The sequence below is a fragment of the Musa acuminata genome, chromosome BXJ2-1 (assembly GCF_036884655.1).
Source record: "Musa acuminata AAA Group cultivar baxijiao chromosome BXJ2-1, Cavendish_Baxijiao_AAA, whole genome shotgun sequence".
Classification (NCBI taxonomy): Eukaryota; Viridiplantae; Streptophyta; class Magnoliopsida; order Zingiberales; family Musaceae; genus Musa; species Musa acuminata.
Genome location: NC_088338.1, coordinates 3,506,918 through 3,524,272, shown reverse-complemented (window position 1 = coordinate 3,524,272; position 17,355 = coordinate 3,506,918). Strand labels below are relative to the sequence as shown.

Here is a 17,355-nt window from a genome sequence, read left to right as displayed (position 1 = left end):
GATGATTGGTTGGTATTCGGAAGGGCTTTACGACAGCTCAGGTTTCAATCCTCGGTGAAGCACTTCACGCCTTCTCTTATAGGTGTTAGAAAACACCGAATCCCTAAAAGTACGAAATTGAGGTGTCAACTAAATAATGAGACCATTAAAGCTGAATGTATAATGTGATTTTAGGATTGTTATGCTCGTAGTCACGTTGCATCGCAAATATATATTATCATTATTTAAACGTTTTATTATGTGTCTTAGATCGTGATTCCACTCCCATGCCTTGCCAACTTGGGTACGAATCGAGTCCCACCATATGCAATTAATTTTGCTGTTTCAAACACCGAAGTAAGTTACTCCTCTATATATATATATATATATATATATATATATATATATATATATATATATATATATATATATATATATATAAAGTCGTTGAAATGACAAAGAGAACCTCTTGGCGATCTCTCTTTTCCCAAAGCCGAGGCTGCTTTGAACCAGTCGAGAGAGGAACCAGTGGTAGCGTTTGATCTGTCGATGCGCTTTGGGTTCAACGATTAGGCCAGGCGCGTCCTCCCAGGAGCTGCCTGATCGGAGAGGTGGTGACGGCGTAGACAATGTACAGCGGTTCCAGCGACGGCGAAGGCAGCGGCGGCCACGAGGCCGCGGCGGCGCCCAAGAAGATCCCGTCCGCATCCTCCATGCCCTGGGTCCGTAATCTGCGCCGGTTCGTCGGATCCGGTGCCGGCCTTGGCTCGGAAGCTCTCATGGGTCTGTTCACTTCCTTCAATCTTGTCCTTATTCCCCATTACCATCATTCTTTCTTCTCGTTTTTCCCTTTGAGAGTTTCTGCTTGCTTGGGTTCTTTTGTGCTAGAAATATTTCTTGAAATTTTCGTAAACAATCGAGTTATGGGAGTGCTTCTTGGTCTCCTTCACTTCCAAACTGGAGAAATTTTTATGAAGATTCATGTCGGTCATCGGTTCAGAACACAAACGAGTATTTGGTGCAAACTGGGGTTGCAGTTTTAAGTTAATTTATATTTTGGATTTAGCCCTAATGACTTGAAATTGAAATCAGAAACCTGATTGGATCAATTTTATTTTAGGATTAGGATATATGTGATACTTAAGAATGTTATGGAAAATATATGAATTTTATTGTCCTGCGGATTCTGAAATACTGCAAATGAAAATTCAAGTGGCTAAATCTCTAGACAACATGAATTGCAAATTTACAACACTTGCAGCTGGTGATGAATAGATGCTGACGAACTTAACGCAATTCAATGAGTATTTTCAAGTCTCAAATAGACATTTTTCTCATTCTTACTTCTCTTTGGGTCAACTATGAAGTTGCACTAGTATGCCATGAGAGTATTTCAGAACACAGTCTAGAAACAGAGGGGTTTTCTTTATATATGATTCCTTGTATCTTCTATTTGTGTTAATTTATTTGTCATAAAGTTTTTCCCGTCACCTATATTCCAAAGCACGATTATCTTGCTTTGTCACTAAATTAGTAGGCCATGAGAGTTTTGAAGGTGTCAGCCAGCTTAGCTAGTAAATATTTTGACAGTTTATCACTTATTCTTTACAAAAAAAAAAGAAAAAAAAGAGAGTATGTCTAGAACACAGGATAGAAATAGATGGTTTTCTTTATAAATGACTCCTTGTATCTCCTATCTGTGTTAATCTATTCGTTATAAAATTTTTCCCATCACCTTTATTCCAAAGCAGGATTATCATGCTTTGTTACTAAATTTGTATAATTTAGGACATCTGGAGACCTCTATGATATCTGACCAGGATAATATTTACATAATGTCATTATATCAGAGGAATTTCCACCAATTAACTTAGTTATTCTAATTAACATGCTGCTGAAATTTGTTTATGGAAGGATTTAGGCTATTGGATAATTCCTTTATGTCCAGTTTGAGAACTTTAAATTACTAGGCTAAAAAAACTTAGCATATAAACAATAAAATTTCTTGCTGTCATTCCATGAAACCTGATTATCTTGCATAATTGGATGAACCTTAAGTTAGGATATACAGATATTATTCAAACAATTGATAAGAGTTTCATAGTTCCTAATTTGGTAGTGGCCTTTGGAACAGCACATACTAAGTTTCTTACAAGGATGTGAAAAATCTATATAATCTGTGTTCCTTGTTTGTATTTTGAACCTCAAAAGCCACTGTCTCTTGAACACCAGACTTTTGAACCTCAAGCCAACTACATGCTTACATGTTTTGCTTGTTCCAATGCTTTATGATCTTGGTACAAAAATAATTTTAATGGATTTACTAGAAGCTTTTAATCAATACCTCTATATGGAGCATATCAATTAAACAATTTGCCTCAAGAAACATTTTAATTTTTTCAGAGCTTGAAACGAAAAGGATTTTGCTCGAGATTTTCAAAGAACGGCAACAGAAAAATGCACAAGCAGGATTGATCCCTAGCTTCTACAAAAAGGCAAGTTAGTTGATTAGTTTTAGGATATCCCCTCTGCCCTATTATCAATATATTTAAAAGCATATAGAAAAAAATATTACATATAGGTTTGTTGATGGTTGTTTTATTATGATGACATTCAGATCGGCCTCCTTTGCTCGAAAATTGATCCAAATTACCACTATTTTCAAAGTAATTGGTTTTTTGCCATGCAATCTTTCAATTCTGTTTCCATAATATATTTCTTTGTGAAGCAGAAGCCTGAAGAAGGATCAATCAGTCATAGGGTTCAAAGGTTGGCAAAGTACCGATTCTTAAAGGTATTTGGTCACACAGATAATTTTTTTGGTTGGTAAAACTTGATTATTATTATTTTTTCATGTTGTGTTTTGAGAGATGCTAATAATGCATAAGGCTGAAAACATTATTGGTCTCTTTGGCTGCTGTGTAACTGTTTTTGTGCTCATCCTTCATCATGCAGAAGCAGTCAGAACTTTTACTGAATGCTGATGACCTTGATGCCATGTGGGTTTGCCTAAGGGAAAATTGTGTTATTGATGATGCTACTGGAGCTGAAAAGGTACACATGTATTTTCAAAAATTCATGAGGACATGCACTATATTCATAACTTTTCATGATTAGACATAATTGGGCATCTGATATATATCCATGCTCAATCACCTCGATCCTGTCTCCATTATGAGGTGAATTCTAACTTTTGATACTCCTTTTTTCTTATATAATTTATCACATTGGCAAAAGACTTGACAATTTTGGTAAAGTTGAGAAACCTATTCCATGCAACTATGCAAGGATTGCAATCTTGTACAGTTGTACTAGACATCTACTGATCCCAGGCTGAACTGGTATGTACTGACTAATACCCATGTGTTGATTGTCAGTACATATGTATAGATTCTTCAAAATTTGGTTGAAAAATCAGCTGTAAATTAGAAAAAAAACTTATTTCAGGGTTCTTTCGTCTACTTTCTTGGACTATACAATCAAAATAAATAAAAATAAAAGAAAATCTAAGCTATAAAACAACAAATATGAAACTGAATTGCTTAGTGGCTAAGGATTGAAGGCAAAAATTCTTAGCTCTATGGATCCATCGAAGAACTCGGTCGCTGGTTTCCACTCTGTCCATCAAATAAGGTTGCTTCCTTGGATTGATGCACCCCTTTACCCATGAGAAAAGAATGGAGAGGTTGGATTAGGTGTGGAAACTCTAAGATATGGGCAAAATAAAATAGTTTTCTAACCTCAGCATCCCTCTGCTTCTAGTACCAAATGAATGATGAGAGTCCATAGCCGGTGGATCAATGTCCTTGATCATTGAATTTGTATCTCGATATTGTACGTCTCGTAGACCCAATGCCTCCAATGATAGATTATACTCATAAATGGTGTGCCATTGATGCATCAATAACATGCAGTAGGAACCTCCTTAGGGCAAGTATGATTGTGGCATGTAGGACTGTGGAGGCTAGAGCATATTGGAGTTGTATCTATTGTCATTAAACCATTAATCTATGGTGTAAGATCGATCTGACTGAAAAAATGACTTCAGATGGATCAAGCAAAGATCCGAATGGTTAGATCCCTGAAGATCTTGATTCGAATGGCTCTAGGCTTGATCCACGCTTTATCCGGATGGATGTAGTCAAGATCCTCAACAATCAAAGCTAGATCCATTTGGATCAAGTCAAGATCCGAATAGATCAAAGGTGGATCCATGAAGATCAAGTCTAGTTATGATAATAAGTACTAACGGAATGCTAATTGAGTATTACATATATAATATATTTAGCTTTTACTACAATTTACATGCTATTTTAGTATTTCAAATGGATATGTGTCTTTAGATTTCTGATTTATATGCCTGAATACATGAGTTAGCCTTGTTTGTTATAATTTGATATATGTAAAAATTCTGGTAATACATATTGGTTTCTTATCCCCTTCTACAGATGAACTATGAAGATTTCTGTCACATCGCCTCTCTTTGCACAGAGCAAATTGGTCCAAAATGTCGACGATTTTTTAGCCCTTCTAATTTCATGAAGTTTGAAAAGGATGAATCTGGAAGAATAGCTATCCTGCCTTTCTATCTTTATGTGATGCGGACGGTATCTTTGGTTTCTTTACCATTGAATTTTTTATCTTAACAAATTATATTACATGGAAAATTCCAACATTGTTGCTGGTTGTAGTCATTTTCTGCCAAATATACTTTCCCTATTAACTAATAGATTTATTTTTAATGAAAAAACTAGTCTTGTCATTTCTTCGTTAACTATGTCCCCGTTTGTATATAGCACTTAATATTGTCAGCTTGAACTATGAACATCACCAACTAGGTGACTGCATTCTAGTGTGTCATAGATCATACTAATGATGTACAGTTTATCTGAATGTCCAATTTTTTATTGTAAATGCAGCATTGGCAGTTGTGAGGGCATGTAATTGTAAAATCAGTACCAGGGGCTTTATTTTGATTCTTATTATAATTTTGGATCCAATTCATTAACTCATGTTCTTTCATTTTTCACTGTCAAAATGAATAATGTTGGCATGCTTAATTGGTTAACTTGAATAACTTGATTGCAACAGTCAGGGAGCTAGTATTAGAAGGATTATGCTGAATGTTACAACTTAACATTCTCGATAAAAAGTTTGCCACATCTCCTTCTCTGCCACTTGTATAATACACAACTTTAGTAATGATTTGATTATATTTTTATCCAAAGAAAAAGATTTTGGAGTTGTGTATCTTTCTGAAGTTGATTAACTGCTAAAGAAAGTCACTGTTATTGCCAAAACTTTTAATGGTCAATACTTGATGATCTTCTTCTGTTTGACAGCTCATGAAACATGGATCATCTCGATAAGAAAATACTATTGTATGTAGGACAGTAGGAGTCTCATAAGTCATACGTACTGGAACTTAATGATTTTACTAACAGGTTGCTAATGAAGAACTTGTACATATAGTCATAAACTATCCTGAGAAAGGTTGGATTGAAAAGAAATATTGGAACAGAGTAGTTCAACAGTTGAAAGGCGCCTCTTTGGTTACTGTTCAATTCTTAAGATACATCTTTGATCAATTGTTGGAGATTCTAATATGGTCATTGTCCAATTCTCATTCATATTCTTGAAATAATTTTAGATATTCTCACTGGATATGTGAAGTGTCTGGTTCATCTTTGTTATGCATCAGGTTTCACTTACACAGGCAAGAATCGATATGAGTGAGCTTGATGAGGACTCCGATGGTTTCCTTCAACCTCATGTAAGAATGCATTTATTTTGGTGTATTGATATTTGCAATAGAAGTAGATGCTTGTGACACCATTGTAACTGCAGGAAATGGAGGCCTATATAAGAGGCCTTATTCCTAATCTGGCACAGCTCCGTGACATGCCTGCAGCCTTTGTTCAGATGTATTGTCGAATAGCTGTACGCAAGTTCTTCTTCTTTTGTGATCCTCATAGGCGAGGTTTTCTACTTAACTCTTCCTGTATACTGAAAGATTGATTGAAAATTGCCATAGGAGGAATCGCCAAGTTTTACAGACCCAGGATAACGTTAAGTTTTTTTTTTTTTTTTGAATAATCATAGGAAAGGCTGACATAAAGAAGGTTTTGCTGAGCAACTGTCTACAGGAGCTCATGGAGCTGCACCAGGTAGCTATTTTAATACAAGATCCCCCTTCCCTTATGTTAAAAAAATATTCAATTAACAGTAAGAAACATGTTACAGAAACAACCCTTCTATATTTAGAGGGAAGACTTCGTACTTTGATCCTCTCCAGACTTCGTATTGGTGGAAGCCTTGTGCATTGGATATGTCTTTTTTTAATGATAACAAATATATAACATAGACCATTGAATGTTTTCTGGTGAGAGCTTAGTAACATGGCGTGTGTGTGTGTATATACACATATACATACATACATACATCCATACACACACACACACACATATATATATATACATACATATATGTATGTACATATATGTATATATATATACATACATATATGTATGTACATATATGTATATATATATATATGTATATACATATATGTATATATAGAGAGAGAGAGAGAGAGAGAGAGAGAGAGATTTAAATTTCACATTTTCCTTTCTGTCAAACAAAAAACACTACCTCACACAATTTTGATAAAAAGAAGCAAGTTATATTTGTTACTGTTTCTTATCGAAGTTTGGTGGACATTTAAAATTAGATGATTGATGAGTTTTTACTTTTTCAGTAAATTACTAAGGCAAACAGTTTTCTAGGATTATCATATTATGGATTGCTAACTACCATATGCCACTACTTTTATCTTGATTTTTTGCATGTTTACTTTGTTTAAGTAAGACTAGTGGCTTCTTCTTTCTATTCTTCTCAGTTTTTGGGGTGAGGAGCTTTTGTTGGTTTGCAATCTTGTTCTTGGAATCTTGGAATTTTGGTGTTGTAAAGTGGACTCTCTTTACCTTATTGTTTCCCTCTACAGATGAATGTTACTATTGGTAAAATAGAAGATAAGTAGTAAAGCTAAGAGACTGATGAAAACAAATCTTTATATCACTGCAAAGTCAACAAAATATTAACACATCGTACATGATTTTGCTCCAAAATATTGCGACAATTGTAGCACTAGGTGTTTGTTACTGGTATCTTTTGCTGCTGAAGCATGTTTTTTATAAACAAAAGCCAAAGAATGGCCTAGTTCCAGTGAGTATTTAGTTAGTAGAAGATTCAAAGATGAAAATAAGAGTTTAAGGCGAAAAGATAAATCTTAGAGCTTATGGGGTATCTTGTATGTGATTATTGAGAACTTTGGTATCTCTTCTAGATTCCTGTTAACCCTCAACTGAATTGACTGGATCAATTCAAACTGGGTCGAATTTTTTTGCGAGAATCATCTGAGTTTGTCAAATATGATTGATTTGGCACCTGGATTGGCAGAATTTGGCTTAAATCAACTAATTTGGAGTGACAGACTCTAGCAAATGCCGCTAATTTTCTGGTTGGAATGGTGACTGAAACAGTCTTGTGCTAAGAATTTGACTTAGTTATGGTTCTATCAGAAAGCAATGCAGAGAACCAATAGATTGTTCATCAAAACAGGGATTAAATTGCCGTCATGTGCATTGCGGTAGAAATATCTGCAAGGTCTAACAATCCAAAACCTATGTGCATAACCAAGATATCAAAACTTTACCATCTTACCAGTTGTCATACTAGAAAGATTTTTTTAACCTTTTCCTAATTCAAATAAAACATATCCCTTAGAAGAATATTTAGCTATAACAGTTTCTGTAATTGTTACTTTTTTCCTCAAATGCATGAATAGTAAGGTTCTGCAGCTCTATATTGTGGTACAGGAAAATTTAGATGCATCAGACCCTACTTCTGGTTCTCTATTTGATATACGTTTTGACTGTTCTTTAGGAAAGTGAAGAAGAAGTTACTGATACTGAACAGGCAGAGAATTGGTTCTCTTTAACTTCTGCACAGCGTATTTGTGGTATGTCGTGTATTTATGATTATCTTGATGTCTTTCTGCTTTTATTGTTGGCTGCATATTCTGTTCCCTTCATGGACACTAAAGTAGAGCTAGCCAGGTGCTATTAGATATCTCATATCAAGTTTGATAATGAATTTTATACATTCTGAAGTACAGATCATTTTATGTAATGGTATTTACTCTTAGAGCCTGCTTTATCACATGTTAGGAAATCCTAATCCTTTAGTCCTTTAAGCATAAGTTAACCCTTATTCTCATATTTACGGCATACTCCATTTTACCTTTTAAAAATTCAGAATCAGACAGTGTAACATTAAGATAGGTGTGCTCCAACCATAGGGTGAGAAGAAAGCTCAGTTGGCTATAAACTAGTAGATTTGCTTTTTGACTGTTCAATATGCCTCTTCACCATTCCATTATTATGCTTATAAGGTCAGGTTTGGATCCTATATTTATGTATGTTATGATGATTAGCTAGCATCCAAGTAGTTGTCAAAATTCTATCATGAATTTACTACTGGTATCATATATAAACAGTAATTTTGTGGAAAACAGATTAATCTAGGAGAGGCAATTTTTAATTATCATGGTCGTTTGTGTTCATGTATCTTGTGAATTGATGTGGTAAAATCAATATGTAGTGGATGTGAACCAATCAACACAGAATAGTTCAACTTTTTATTCTTTCTCTTTATGTGGGATTTTCCACAAGCATCTGGAAGATTCTCAAAGAAATTATAGTCCAGTGATGAAACTGAAACATTTGTCAAATAGGCCAATATGACAGTGTTGCAACATTATCTGGGGCCTCCTTCTAAACTTCAATGCTGACCCTTGTATGTCCAACCTGAGCATTAGTTTTGCAACATGACACAGTTGAGCATTGCTGACCGTGGATTCAGGTTGTTCAACATGAGAAATTTCTAGATGAACACAGTTGTTCATTTGCATTTGTGTGGAATAATAAATGAGAGCTGTAAAAAATTAATGTGTAGCATTAACCATTCGTGTTGAACAATCACAAGACAGTTATCAATGAACTTTTGTTGTTTTTGTTCTTTCTGCCAAAAAATAGTAAAGAAGGTAATGAAGCTCAATTACAAAAAATTTAATGTAGATCAGTAGAGGAATATTGGGCCATTGACCAACTTAATCATGGTAAGAACTGTATAATTTCAGCATAATCTGGAAATATCTATTGAAAATATTGCAGAGTTTCCATGTGAATCTGACTTTCTGAGCAATAGACAATGCTTCAGATGTGATGGCTTTCATTGTATGAGAACAATGGTGTCGCAAACTTTATAGATTATGACAATCTATAAGCTTCATAGATTATCAGTAATGTCCCAGTTAACTTTATAACCTGCTTATGTTGATAGTAGTGATCCTCCCTAATTTGTCTTCTGATACTAGCAATTGAAGGATATTGCAACTACATGGGATAATGGCTTTCTAGGGTAACTTGCATTTACAAATTAGGATATTTTTTGTGTTTTTCTGGATATCAAGGGGTATGAACTGAGGTATGTTTCCTTTTAGATGATTTCTTATTGTGTTATTATTGCACAGATATGTTTCTTGCTCTAGATAAAGACAAGAATGGAACATTAAGCAAGCAAGAGCTCAAAGAATATGCAGATGGGACACTGACTGAAATCTTTATTGAGAGAGGTTAGTTTCTAGCACTCCATGCGTAGTAAGCTCATTTTTCAGTCCATGATCTTTTAAACTATTGTAAAGAATCTAGATAGCACTCCATGCGGTACGTACCGGTCCGTCAGCTTACTGGTACACGGACCGCTCGTTACTAGATGGAACGAATATATATATATATATATATATATATATATATATATATATATATATATATATATATATATATATATATATATATATATATATATATATATATACATATATAAACGAGGCGACGTCGCCCCGCCTGGACGAAGAGAGAGGCGACGTCGCTGAATTTTATATATATATATATATATATATATATATATATATATATATATATATATATATATATATACATATATACATATATATATATATGTGTGTGTGTGTGTGTGTGTGTGTGTGTGTGTGTATATATATACCTTGAATAGAAGTACTTTGTTGTGAGCTTGTACTTCAGATACGACTTCTATTTTTACAAGTTGTAGGGCATATGCAAAGAATTTTTGAAGTTATGCAAAGAAATGCTGTTAAATCTTTGATACTTTGTTATTCATTCATATTTCATTCACCAATGAATTGGAAATATACACACCATCTACTAATGCAATCCACACTCATTATCAAAATTCTTTATCTCTCAATTTCGTTAAAGGGTTGCACCATCAACGTACCTTCTATAGCAAAAAACAGGTTCACTTTAGATACTCTTTTATGGAGAATTTTATTTGGTAGCATTAATATAAAATTATTTGTGAAATGCAAGGCTCTTGAAACAATCATGCGCAAATATCTTAACAAGGGTCTAAAATTTATTCAACTCCTTTATGGTAATGGTTGTTGACAAGGATATGCAAGCCGTCCAAGTACTCCATGAGAAAAATTCGCAGGAGCTTGTTGAGAGCAATAGTTCTCTATAGATTTGAATATTGTCAAATTTTTTGACTGTCATATATGATAGCCTACAATTAGTTTTAATTTTGTCTTTGTTATTCCATTATTTCTTTCAGTTATCAGGATATTATTCTAAACCTAATTATGGATTTCACTACTGAAGTAAGAATTCCTTTTGTCGAAAGAGGAAGTTCAAGGCTGCAATGAACAATAAGAATTACATTGATAGAAGAATTAGGACTGTGTGCACACAGTTTTCAAACTGATTTTCTGATTTATACATCTTTTACGTCATGCTGCATGCTATGACTCATTTGGGAAGCCTAAACCTTCCTAAACTAGTAAGAATTTCATAAGATTTTACGTCTTTTTGTTTTTGTGTCTACAAAATTCTTTTTCTCACATTTAGTTCAAATTCCAGAATTGCTAGCATTCCATACTTGCTGCTTGGTATTGAGTCTATTGACCATTAACTATTAAACATATCTACTCTTTGTATGTGCTGTTTTACCTTTCTACAATTCTAGCACCACAGGAACAATCTTCTTAATGCAAGCTTACAAGTAAAGAGAGTTCAAAATTTTCTTTTTATTTTTTTTGGCTTCCTGTTCCTTTCCTTTCTTGGTGTGTGACATGGATTTGACAAGCATTCTTTTGTTAAGTTGCTAATATGGCATTGTACCGATCCATATACAACTTTCCATGATTCTCCAGACGAATAGTTCTTTGCTGCTGCTCCTAAATAAATGTGGTTATATTTTCTTTCTTGTTATTATTGAACACATGTCAGTCTTGTTATTGTTCTTTTCTATGTTTTCAGTTTTTGATGAGCATGTACGTCGAAGTAAAACTGGCGGGGGTAATTCTCGTGAGATGGACTTCGAAAGCTTTCTGGATTTTGTTCTGGCCCTGGAAAACAAAGACACACCCGAAGGATTGACGTACTTGTTCAGGTGTCTTGATCTCCAGGGACGGGGCTATCTTACAACAGCTGATGTTCATACCCTCTTCAGGTGCTTTTCTTTGATTATGTCTATTGTTACATTGCTTTTTAATCCTTAGTGTGATCTCATGTGATCCTGTTCATGTACTACATGTTCATACATTTACTATTTATTATATATATGTATGTTCATGTTGATCCACATGCATGTACTTCGACTGCTGACATTATTAGCTGTAAGTTTAGTATGTTTATTGTAATACACTGATTTATTTTTCTTTTGTTTTTTTCCTGATATGGAGTTTCTCTTACTACTATTAAAATAGTACTGCACCTTTGTAAATATGTAGTTTTATAGCCCCCATTCTTTGTAAGCGGCTTTTATTAAGGGATGTGGTTTGTTACATTGCGTAATTCCTATTAGCTATGCCATTTTCTGGAGCCAATTATGATATTATTGAAACACTTATGATCTTGCTAGTGACTGTTTATACTCCTAAGATCTTTACATTAAATGGAGGCAATATTGGTGACTAGAGAACCTTTTCCTGGATATGCAACAGTTTGGTATTTCATTGTGTTTTGGTGCAGCCATGCAAATATGAACATGGGGTAGTGTCCTCGTAATTCTGTCCTCAAACTTTGATTTGATGGAAAGAAGTACCTTCTAAGTAGTACTTTCACATTCACTTGGAGATTTGCTTTAATTATTATCATGGTAAAGTTAATCAGCCAAAAGCATTTCCTTAACAACAGAAGTAACTATTTCAAATGAATATATATCAGTTTTGCATTGGAAATAAACAACTAAATGAGATTCTGAATAGGCCTTGGTTTTTCTTTGCTTCCAGAAATACTAAGTGAACCTTGAAGTTTCAAGATGTACATAGATAAGTTATTGGCAGATTTGAGAAAGGTGGTTCTCTTATCGATTTTGTGCTGTCTAGCGTAAACAGGAGTTTAACCACACATAGGCTTAGCAAGCTGTAGAAGTTTGGAAGCTCCAAGGATTAATGTGGGTAGGATATTATCTCTATGAAGTATGAATCTATTCTCATATTCAAGTTGAACTCTATATATTTGTAGAAATGTGTATTTATCACATATTTGTATTCATATCTGAAGACATACATACATAGGTTGAATTTTATCTATATTGAAATACTCAAATAATCAAAGATACCTCAAACTTAAAGTGTTGAATTTTCTTTTATTAATCAAAGAAAAGTTGTTAATTGATTGAGTTTTCTATGTATGTTATTTTAATCATTCTTTCATTTTTTTCATAATTGCTATAAATAAAAATTTTAAATTGTAGGTTGAAATTGGTTTTTATATATGTTTTTATGTTATCTGCAATTCATGTAATATTTGCATCGTCATCCTACTAAATATGATTTAAGCTCATATCTGTTATATATACGTTTGTATTCATGTCTGCTTGGACAAATATGGTTAGAGAATTTAGTATCTGTTTGATATCTGTATCTGTATACATGTCCCCCGAGTCGAAGTGAATCTATATGTTGCATAGATGGCATCTGTGTTTAAGGCCCCAAAATGTAACATATAAGATAGCCTATGTCATGTTGCTGCTTGTTATTGTACATGGCCTATTATGGCTTATGTCATATAAGATAGCCTATGTCATGAATCTATATGTTGCATAGATGGCATTCTGTCCAAGATGTCTATTGATTGGACCATATTATGGCTTTACATTGTTGATGTAAAAGAATCTTAAGGACAAGGCATCTATATGTTCTATAGATAGCATCTGTGTTTAAGGTCCCGAAAGTTGATATATAAGATAGCCTATGTCAAGATGCTGCTTCTTCTTGTACATGGCTTATTTTGTCCAATATGTCTATTAATTGGACCATATTATGGTTTTAAATTGTTGATGTAAAATAATCTTAAAGAATGAATTTACTGTACTTTTGTCAAAATTGCTTTTTTATCATCAAGGAAACAGATCTGAATGCTAAATTATTTTTCTTAGTATGTTCAGTGTCATTGCATATGATTATACAGCAACAACAACAATAACATGCCGTAATGTCCAAACAAAATTGATTATTGATTCAATGACAGTAGATTTTAAAATGAATGTATCATTTTTTTAACTGTTGGGCTGTTTCCCATAACTGCTCTACTACTTTAAATCTTCTATAACTGACTGAAAGCCTTTTATCATAGCTTCAGTATTACTTATTGGCCACTTTCCTCTCTATTTGTTGCTTCCAGTTGCTTTATAAGTGTCTTCATATCTTTCATTTATTCTGTCGTTCGGAATAGTACCAATATCTCTTATCCATTTCTCAACTTATGTCCATTTCTGGATTTCTTTTTATTTTCATTTTTTAAACACTCCCATGTGTGATGTAATTAAGACCGCATCACAGTTTGGTGCTAGCGTGGTATATGTATGGTATGTGCGACTGTGGTCAGCACTAATTCTGTCGATGCAGCAGTTTTGTCGTGTTTTTTACTGGTAAGGAAGTCAATTATTTGAAGGTGTGACTTGTTAAGTTCTTGACAACATCAATGTGGTATTGACTGTGTAATTCAATCTTATATTACGTAGGTTCATGAAGTCTAATGTTTTTGGATGGGTTGTTCTAGGGGTGAAACCCTTGACTACCCAGTCATGCGCTGCACGCTTAACCAGCAAATTAATTCTAACTGATGTTCTATAAATATAATCCAACTATATAATCCAACTAGTTTTACTGCATGAAGGTATTCATGTAAGATTCTTCAAGAACTGAACTAGAAAATTGCTCGTGTTCAAGTTACAAAAACATTTGAATTCATTCAGAAGTAGAGGGATATATATAGTCACATTTGATTATCTGGTTGGCCTACAGAATTGCTGGCCTAGTCATAGCACCTTACTGCCTAGTGTGGCTAGTACATTGATTGACTGTCTAAAGTGGATGTATGTATAAAAGGAAGAATCGAAATGGTCGTCTTTTAACTCTTGTTTTATTTCGAACAACGTCAAGAATTAATTATCTAGGATCCTTGTTCGACAGAAGGCCATATACTCTTCTAGTGTCTAGGCACTGAAAGCAGTAACTCTAGTGTTTCCTCTTCCTGTTTTGCATTGCTAGCCTTGAAATCTTCCTTACGTTATGTTCCTTTTGCCAGAGATGTGCACCAGAAGTGGATCGAGGGTGGGAACTATGAGCTCTGTATTGAAGATGTAAGAGATGAAATCTGGGACATGGTCAAACCCGTGGACCCTCTTAGGGTCACACTTGCTGATCTTCTTGCCTGCAAGCAAGGTGGCACGGTCGCGAGCATGCTCATAGATGTGCGTGGGTTCTGGGCGCACGACAACAGGGAGAATCTATTGCAGGAAGAGGAAGAACCAGAGGAAGAGTGATTTGCTCGCCACATATCTGGTCTAGCCATCTGAACTGAACCAGCTTGTAACATCTGAATTTAATGAATAGCCAATCATCAATCATACTCTCCTTTCAAAACTCTTCTTTTTGGTATGGGATTCTGACTTAATGTACCTCTGGGAGAATTTGAGCTAATGAGCCTGCATAACATCTCAATTATACTCTCTTTTCCAAAGACTCTCAATGCTGAAACTGTGTGGGGTTAAATATGATCTCTTGTTTCTCTTTTTACTTTATCAACATTGGCTACAAAAACAAGGTTGATTTGTGTTATCTGTCTTCTGATAGTTTCATGGTGTAATGTTCTGATACTAATCCAAAATAAACATATTTGAGAAGATGTAAATAGATAGATAGATAGATAGATAGATAGATAGATAGATAGATAGATAGATAGATATATATATATATATATATATATATATATATATATATATAGAGAGAGAGAGAGAGAGAGAGAGAGAGAGAGGAAACGTTGACTGATATCCTTTAATGCGGCACATGCTACACCGATACGACGAACAAAAAGCATCATGAAGAGCAAGCATAGTGGATCCATAAAACCTTGTGCATGTTCTTGATGGTTCGAGGTTAAAATAGAGAGCAAATAAGCGCAAGTCCCGAGATTGCATCAGTCTGTGCCATTCTTCATTCTCTCTCTCTCTCTCGGCAGTAATCTTAGCCTAAAGGAACCTGCAGAGGCGGTTCTGATGAGTTGACCTCCTTTCTTTATTCTCATTTCATTGCTGTGAGCTCTGATTAGTTGACCTCCGAGTACATCAGATCTAGCATCTGATTCCGAGATCAAGTATACCTAATTCCTATATAATCACATGAGTCTCTTCCCATGCCACAGGAAGTGCTACATGCTTCTGCACCGGCCTTTCACACACAGTACTCTTGTCCTCCACCATCTTCCTCACTCAGCAGCATCCAGGTGAGAATGGAGTCCCAGTTCAGGCCTGGGTTCGATGGAACCCAAGGCTACAATGAAGGCTCGCCCCCGTCGACGAACTTACCGGGCTACATCCTTCGCTTCCTCTCCGTCGTCTTCACCCTCATCTCGACGGTCGTCATGGGTGCTGCCAAGGAGATCGTTACGCTTCTCATTCGTGATCCTCTCACCAACGAGACGACCACCCTCATGGCGACGGTGAAGTCGACGTACTCCGCCGGATATGTGTACGAATCTATTCGTTTACGTTATCTCCTATGCAGCTTCACATGAAACTGTACCCATTCATGACGCTCTTCTCTCTCTCTCTCTCGCTCGTCGTTTGGTTGACTACCAGGTACTTCGTAATAGTCAACGCGGTGGTCTTTTTCTGCTCGGTGATCGCGCTGGTGATCTCGATCGCGAAGAGAGCTGGGTCAGGCGGGACGCTGTTCGCACTCTCCGTGGCCGACCTGGTCATGCTGGTTCTTCTCTTCTCAGGCAACGGCGCAGCGACGGCGATCAGCGTGGTGGCCGAGAACGGGCAGGAAAACTTGGCCGGATGGGACCGGATCTGCGACACGGCCAGCAAGTTCTGCGCGCGCGTCAACGCCGCCATCGCCATGTCCATGCTTGCGTCCGTAGCTTACCTACTGCTGGTCTTGCTGGGGATGATTGCTCTCAGGAGGAGGTCTTACTGAGCTCCGAAACCCAAGTAGCTTAGATCACCGATGCTTGTTCTACTGTTGGATGTTGGCGAGAAGAGGTTGAACTATGGATTCTTGCGTGTGGCAAACATTTACTGGAAAATATGGATATGTGACAGAAACTTAGAGACGAAATAAAAATTTATTTTACTTCGCTAAAGATTAAAATATCGAATCAGACATGTTAATGAGGTTTCGAACCATCAACTTTTGATAGGTGGATCTGATATATTATTACCGATGAGATATATAATGTCCAAGTGTGATATTTTGAACATATTTGGGTTACAATCAAATATTTAAAAATAATAAAAAAATATTTTAGTTCAATTTCTAGAAAAAAAAAAACTCATGCTTTAGAATTTCATGCACTAAGTTTGAAAAACTTTATAGAATATTATTTTTTTTAAATGACCATTTTACTCTCATCGATCATCTTCCTCTGTCTTTTGCTCAACTCTTAACTATGCCAATTACCCCCCTTTGTCGGTCCCGTGATAGAGGTGTAGACTCTGCAACCCCCTCATGGCCAACGATTAAGGTTGTGAGCAAGGGCGACATCTGTCGACAACCAACGACGAGGAAGTGGTGCAAGGAGACTATATTTTTATACTTTATGGGTAAGAAGAATATTGAATATCCGGTATTTTATGATCCTATTTCCTATATAGTAGACATGAGTAATTTGACAAAAATTTTATGTCCCCAATAATATTACGATTTTGCCATTTGACAAGCTTCTTTAAAAGCAAGCGTTAATGAATCAGCCCGGCTCAATAGAA

General features: G+C 35.4%; 2 protein-coding genes across 2 annotated transcripts; both read left to right on the top strand.

Annotated features, from left to right (window-relative positions):
* Positions 1-448: 448 nt before the first annotated feature.
* LOC103985542 (probable serine/threonine-protein phosphatase 2A regulatory subunit B'' subunit TON2) lies at positions 449-15,172 on the top strand. Its single transcript, XM_009403274.3, has 12 exons — positions 449-762; positions 2,383-2,474; positions 2,711-2,773; positions 2,935-3,033; positions 4,428-4,586; positions 5,681-5,752; positions 5,827-5,959; positions 6,082-6,146; positions 7,924-7,999; positions 9,572-9,673; positions 11,397-11,589; positions 14,673-15,172. The coding sequence occupies exons 1-12, from the start codon at positions 609-611 to the stop codon at positions 14,908-14,910; spliced, it is 1,446 nt and encodes a 481-aa protein (XP_009401549.2). The 5' UTR covers positions 449-608; the 3' UTR covers positions 14,911-15,172.
* A 605-nt stretch (positions 15,173-15,777) lies between these two features.
* On the top strand, positions 15,778-16,707 carry LOC135598015 (CASP-like protein 1E1). The gene is made up of 2 exons (XM_065091541.1): positions 15,778-16,114; positions 16,225-16,707. Exons 1-2 carry the CDS (start codon positions 15,780-15,782, stop codon positions 16,565-16,567), a joined length of 678 nt encoding a protein of 225 aa, XP_064947613.1. The 5' UTR covers positions 15,778-15,779; the 3' UTR covers positions 16,568-16,707.
* The last annotated feature ends 648 nt before the right edge of the window (positions 16,708-17,355 follow it).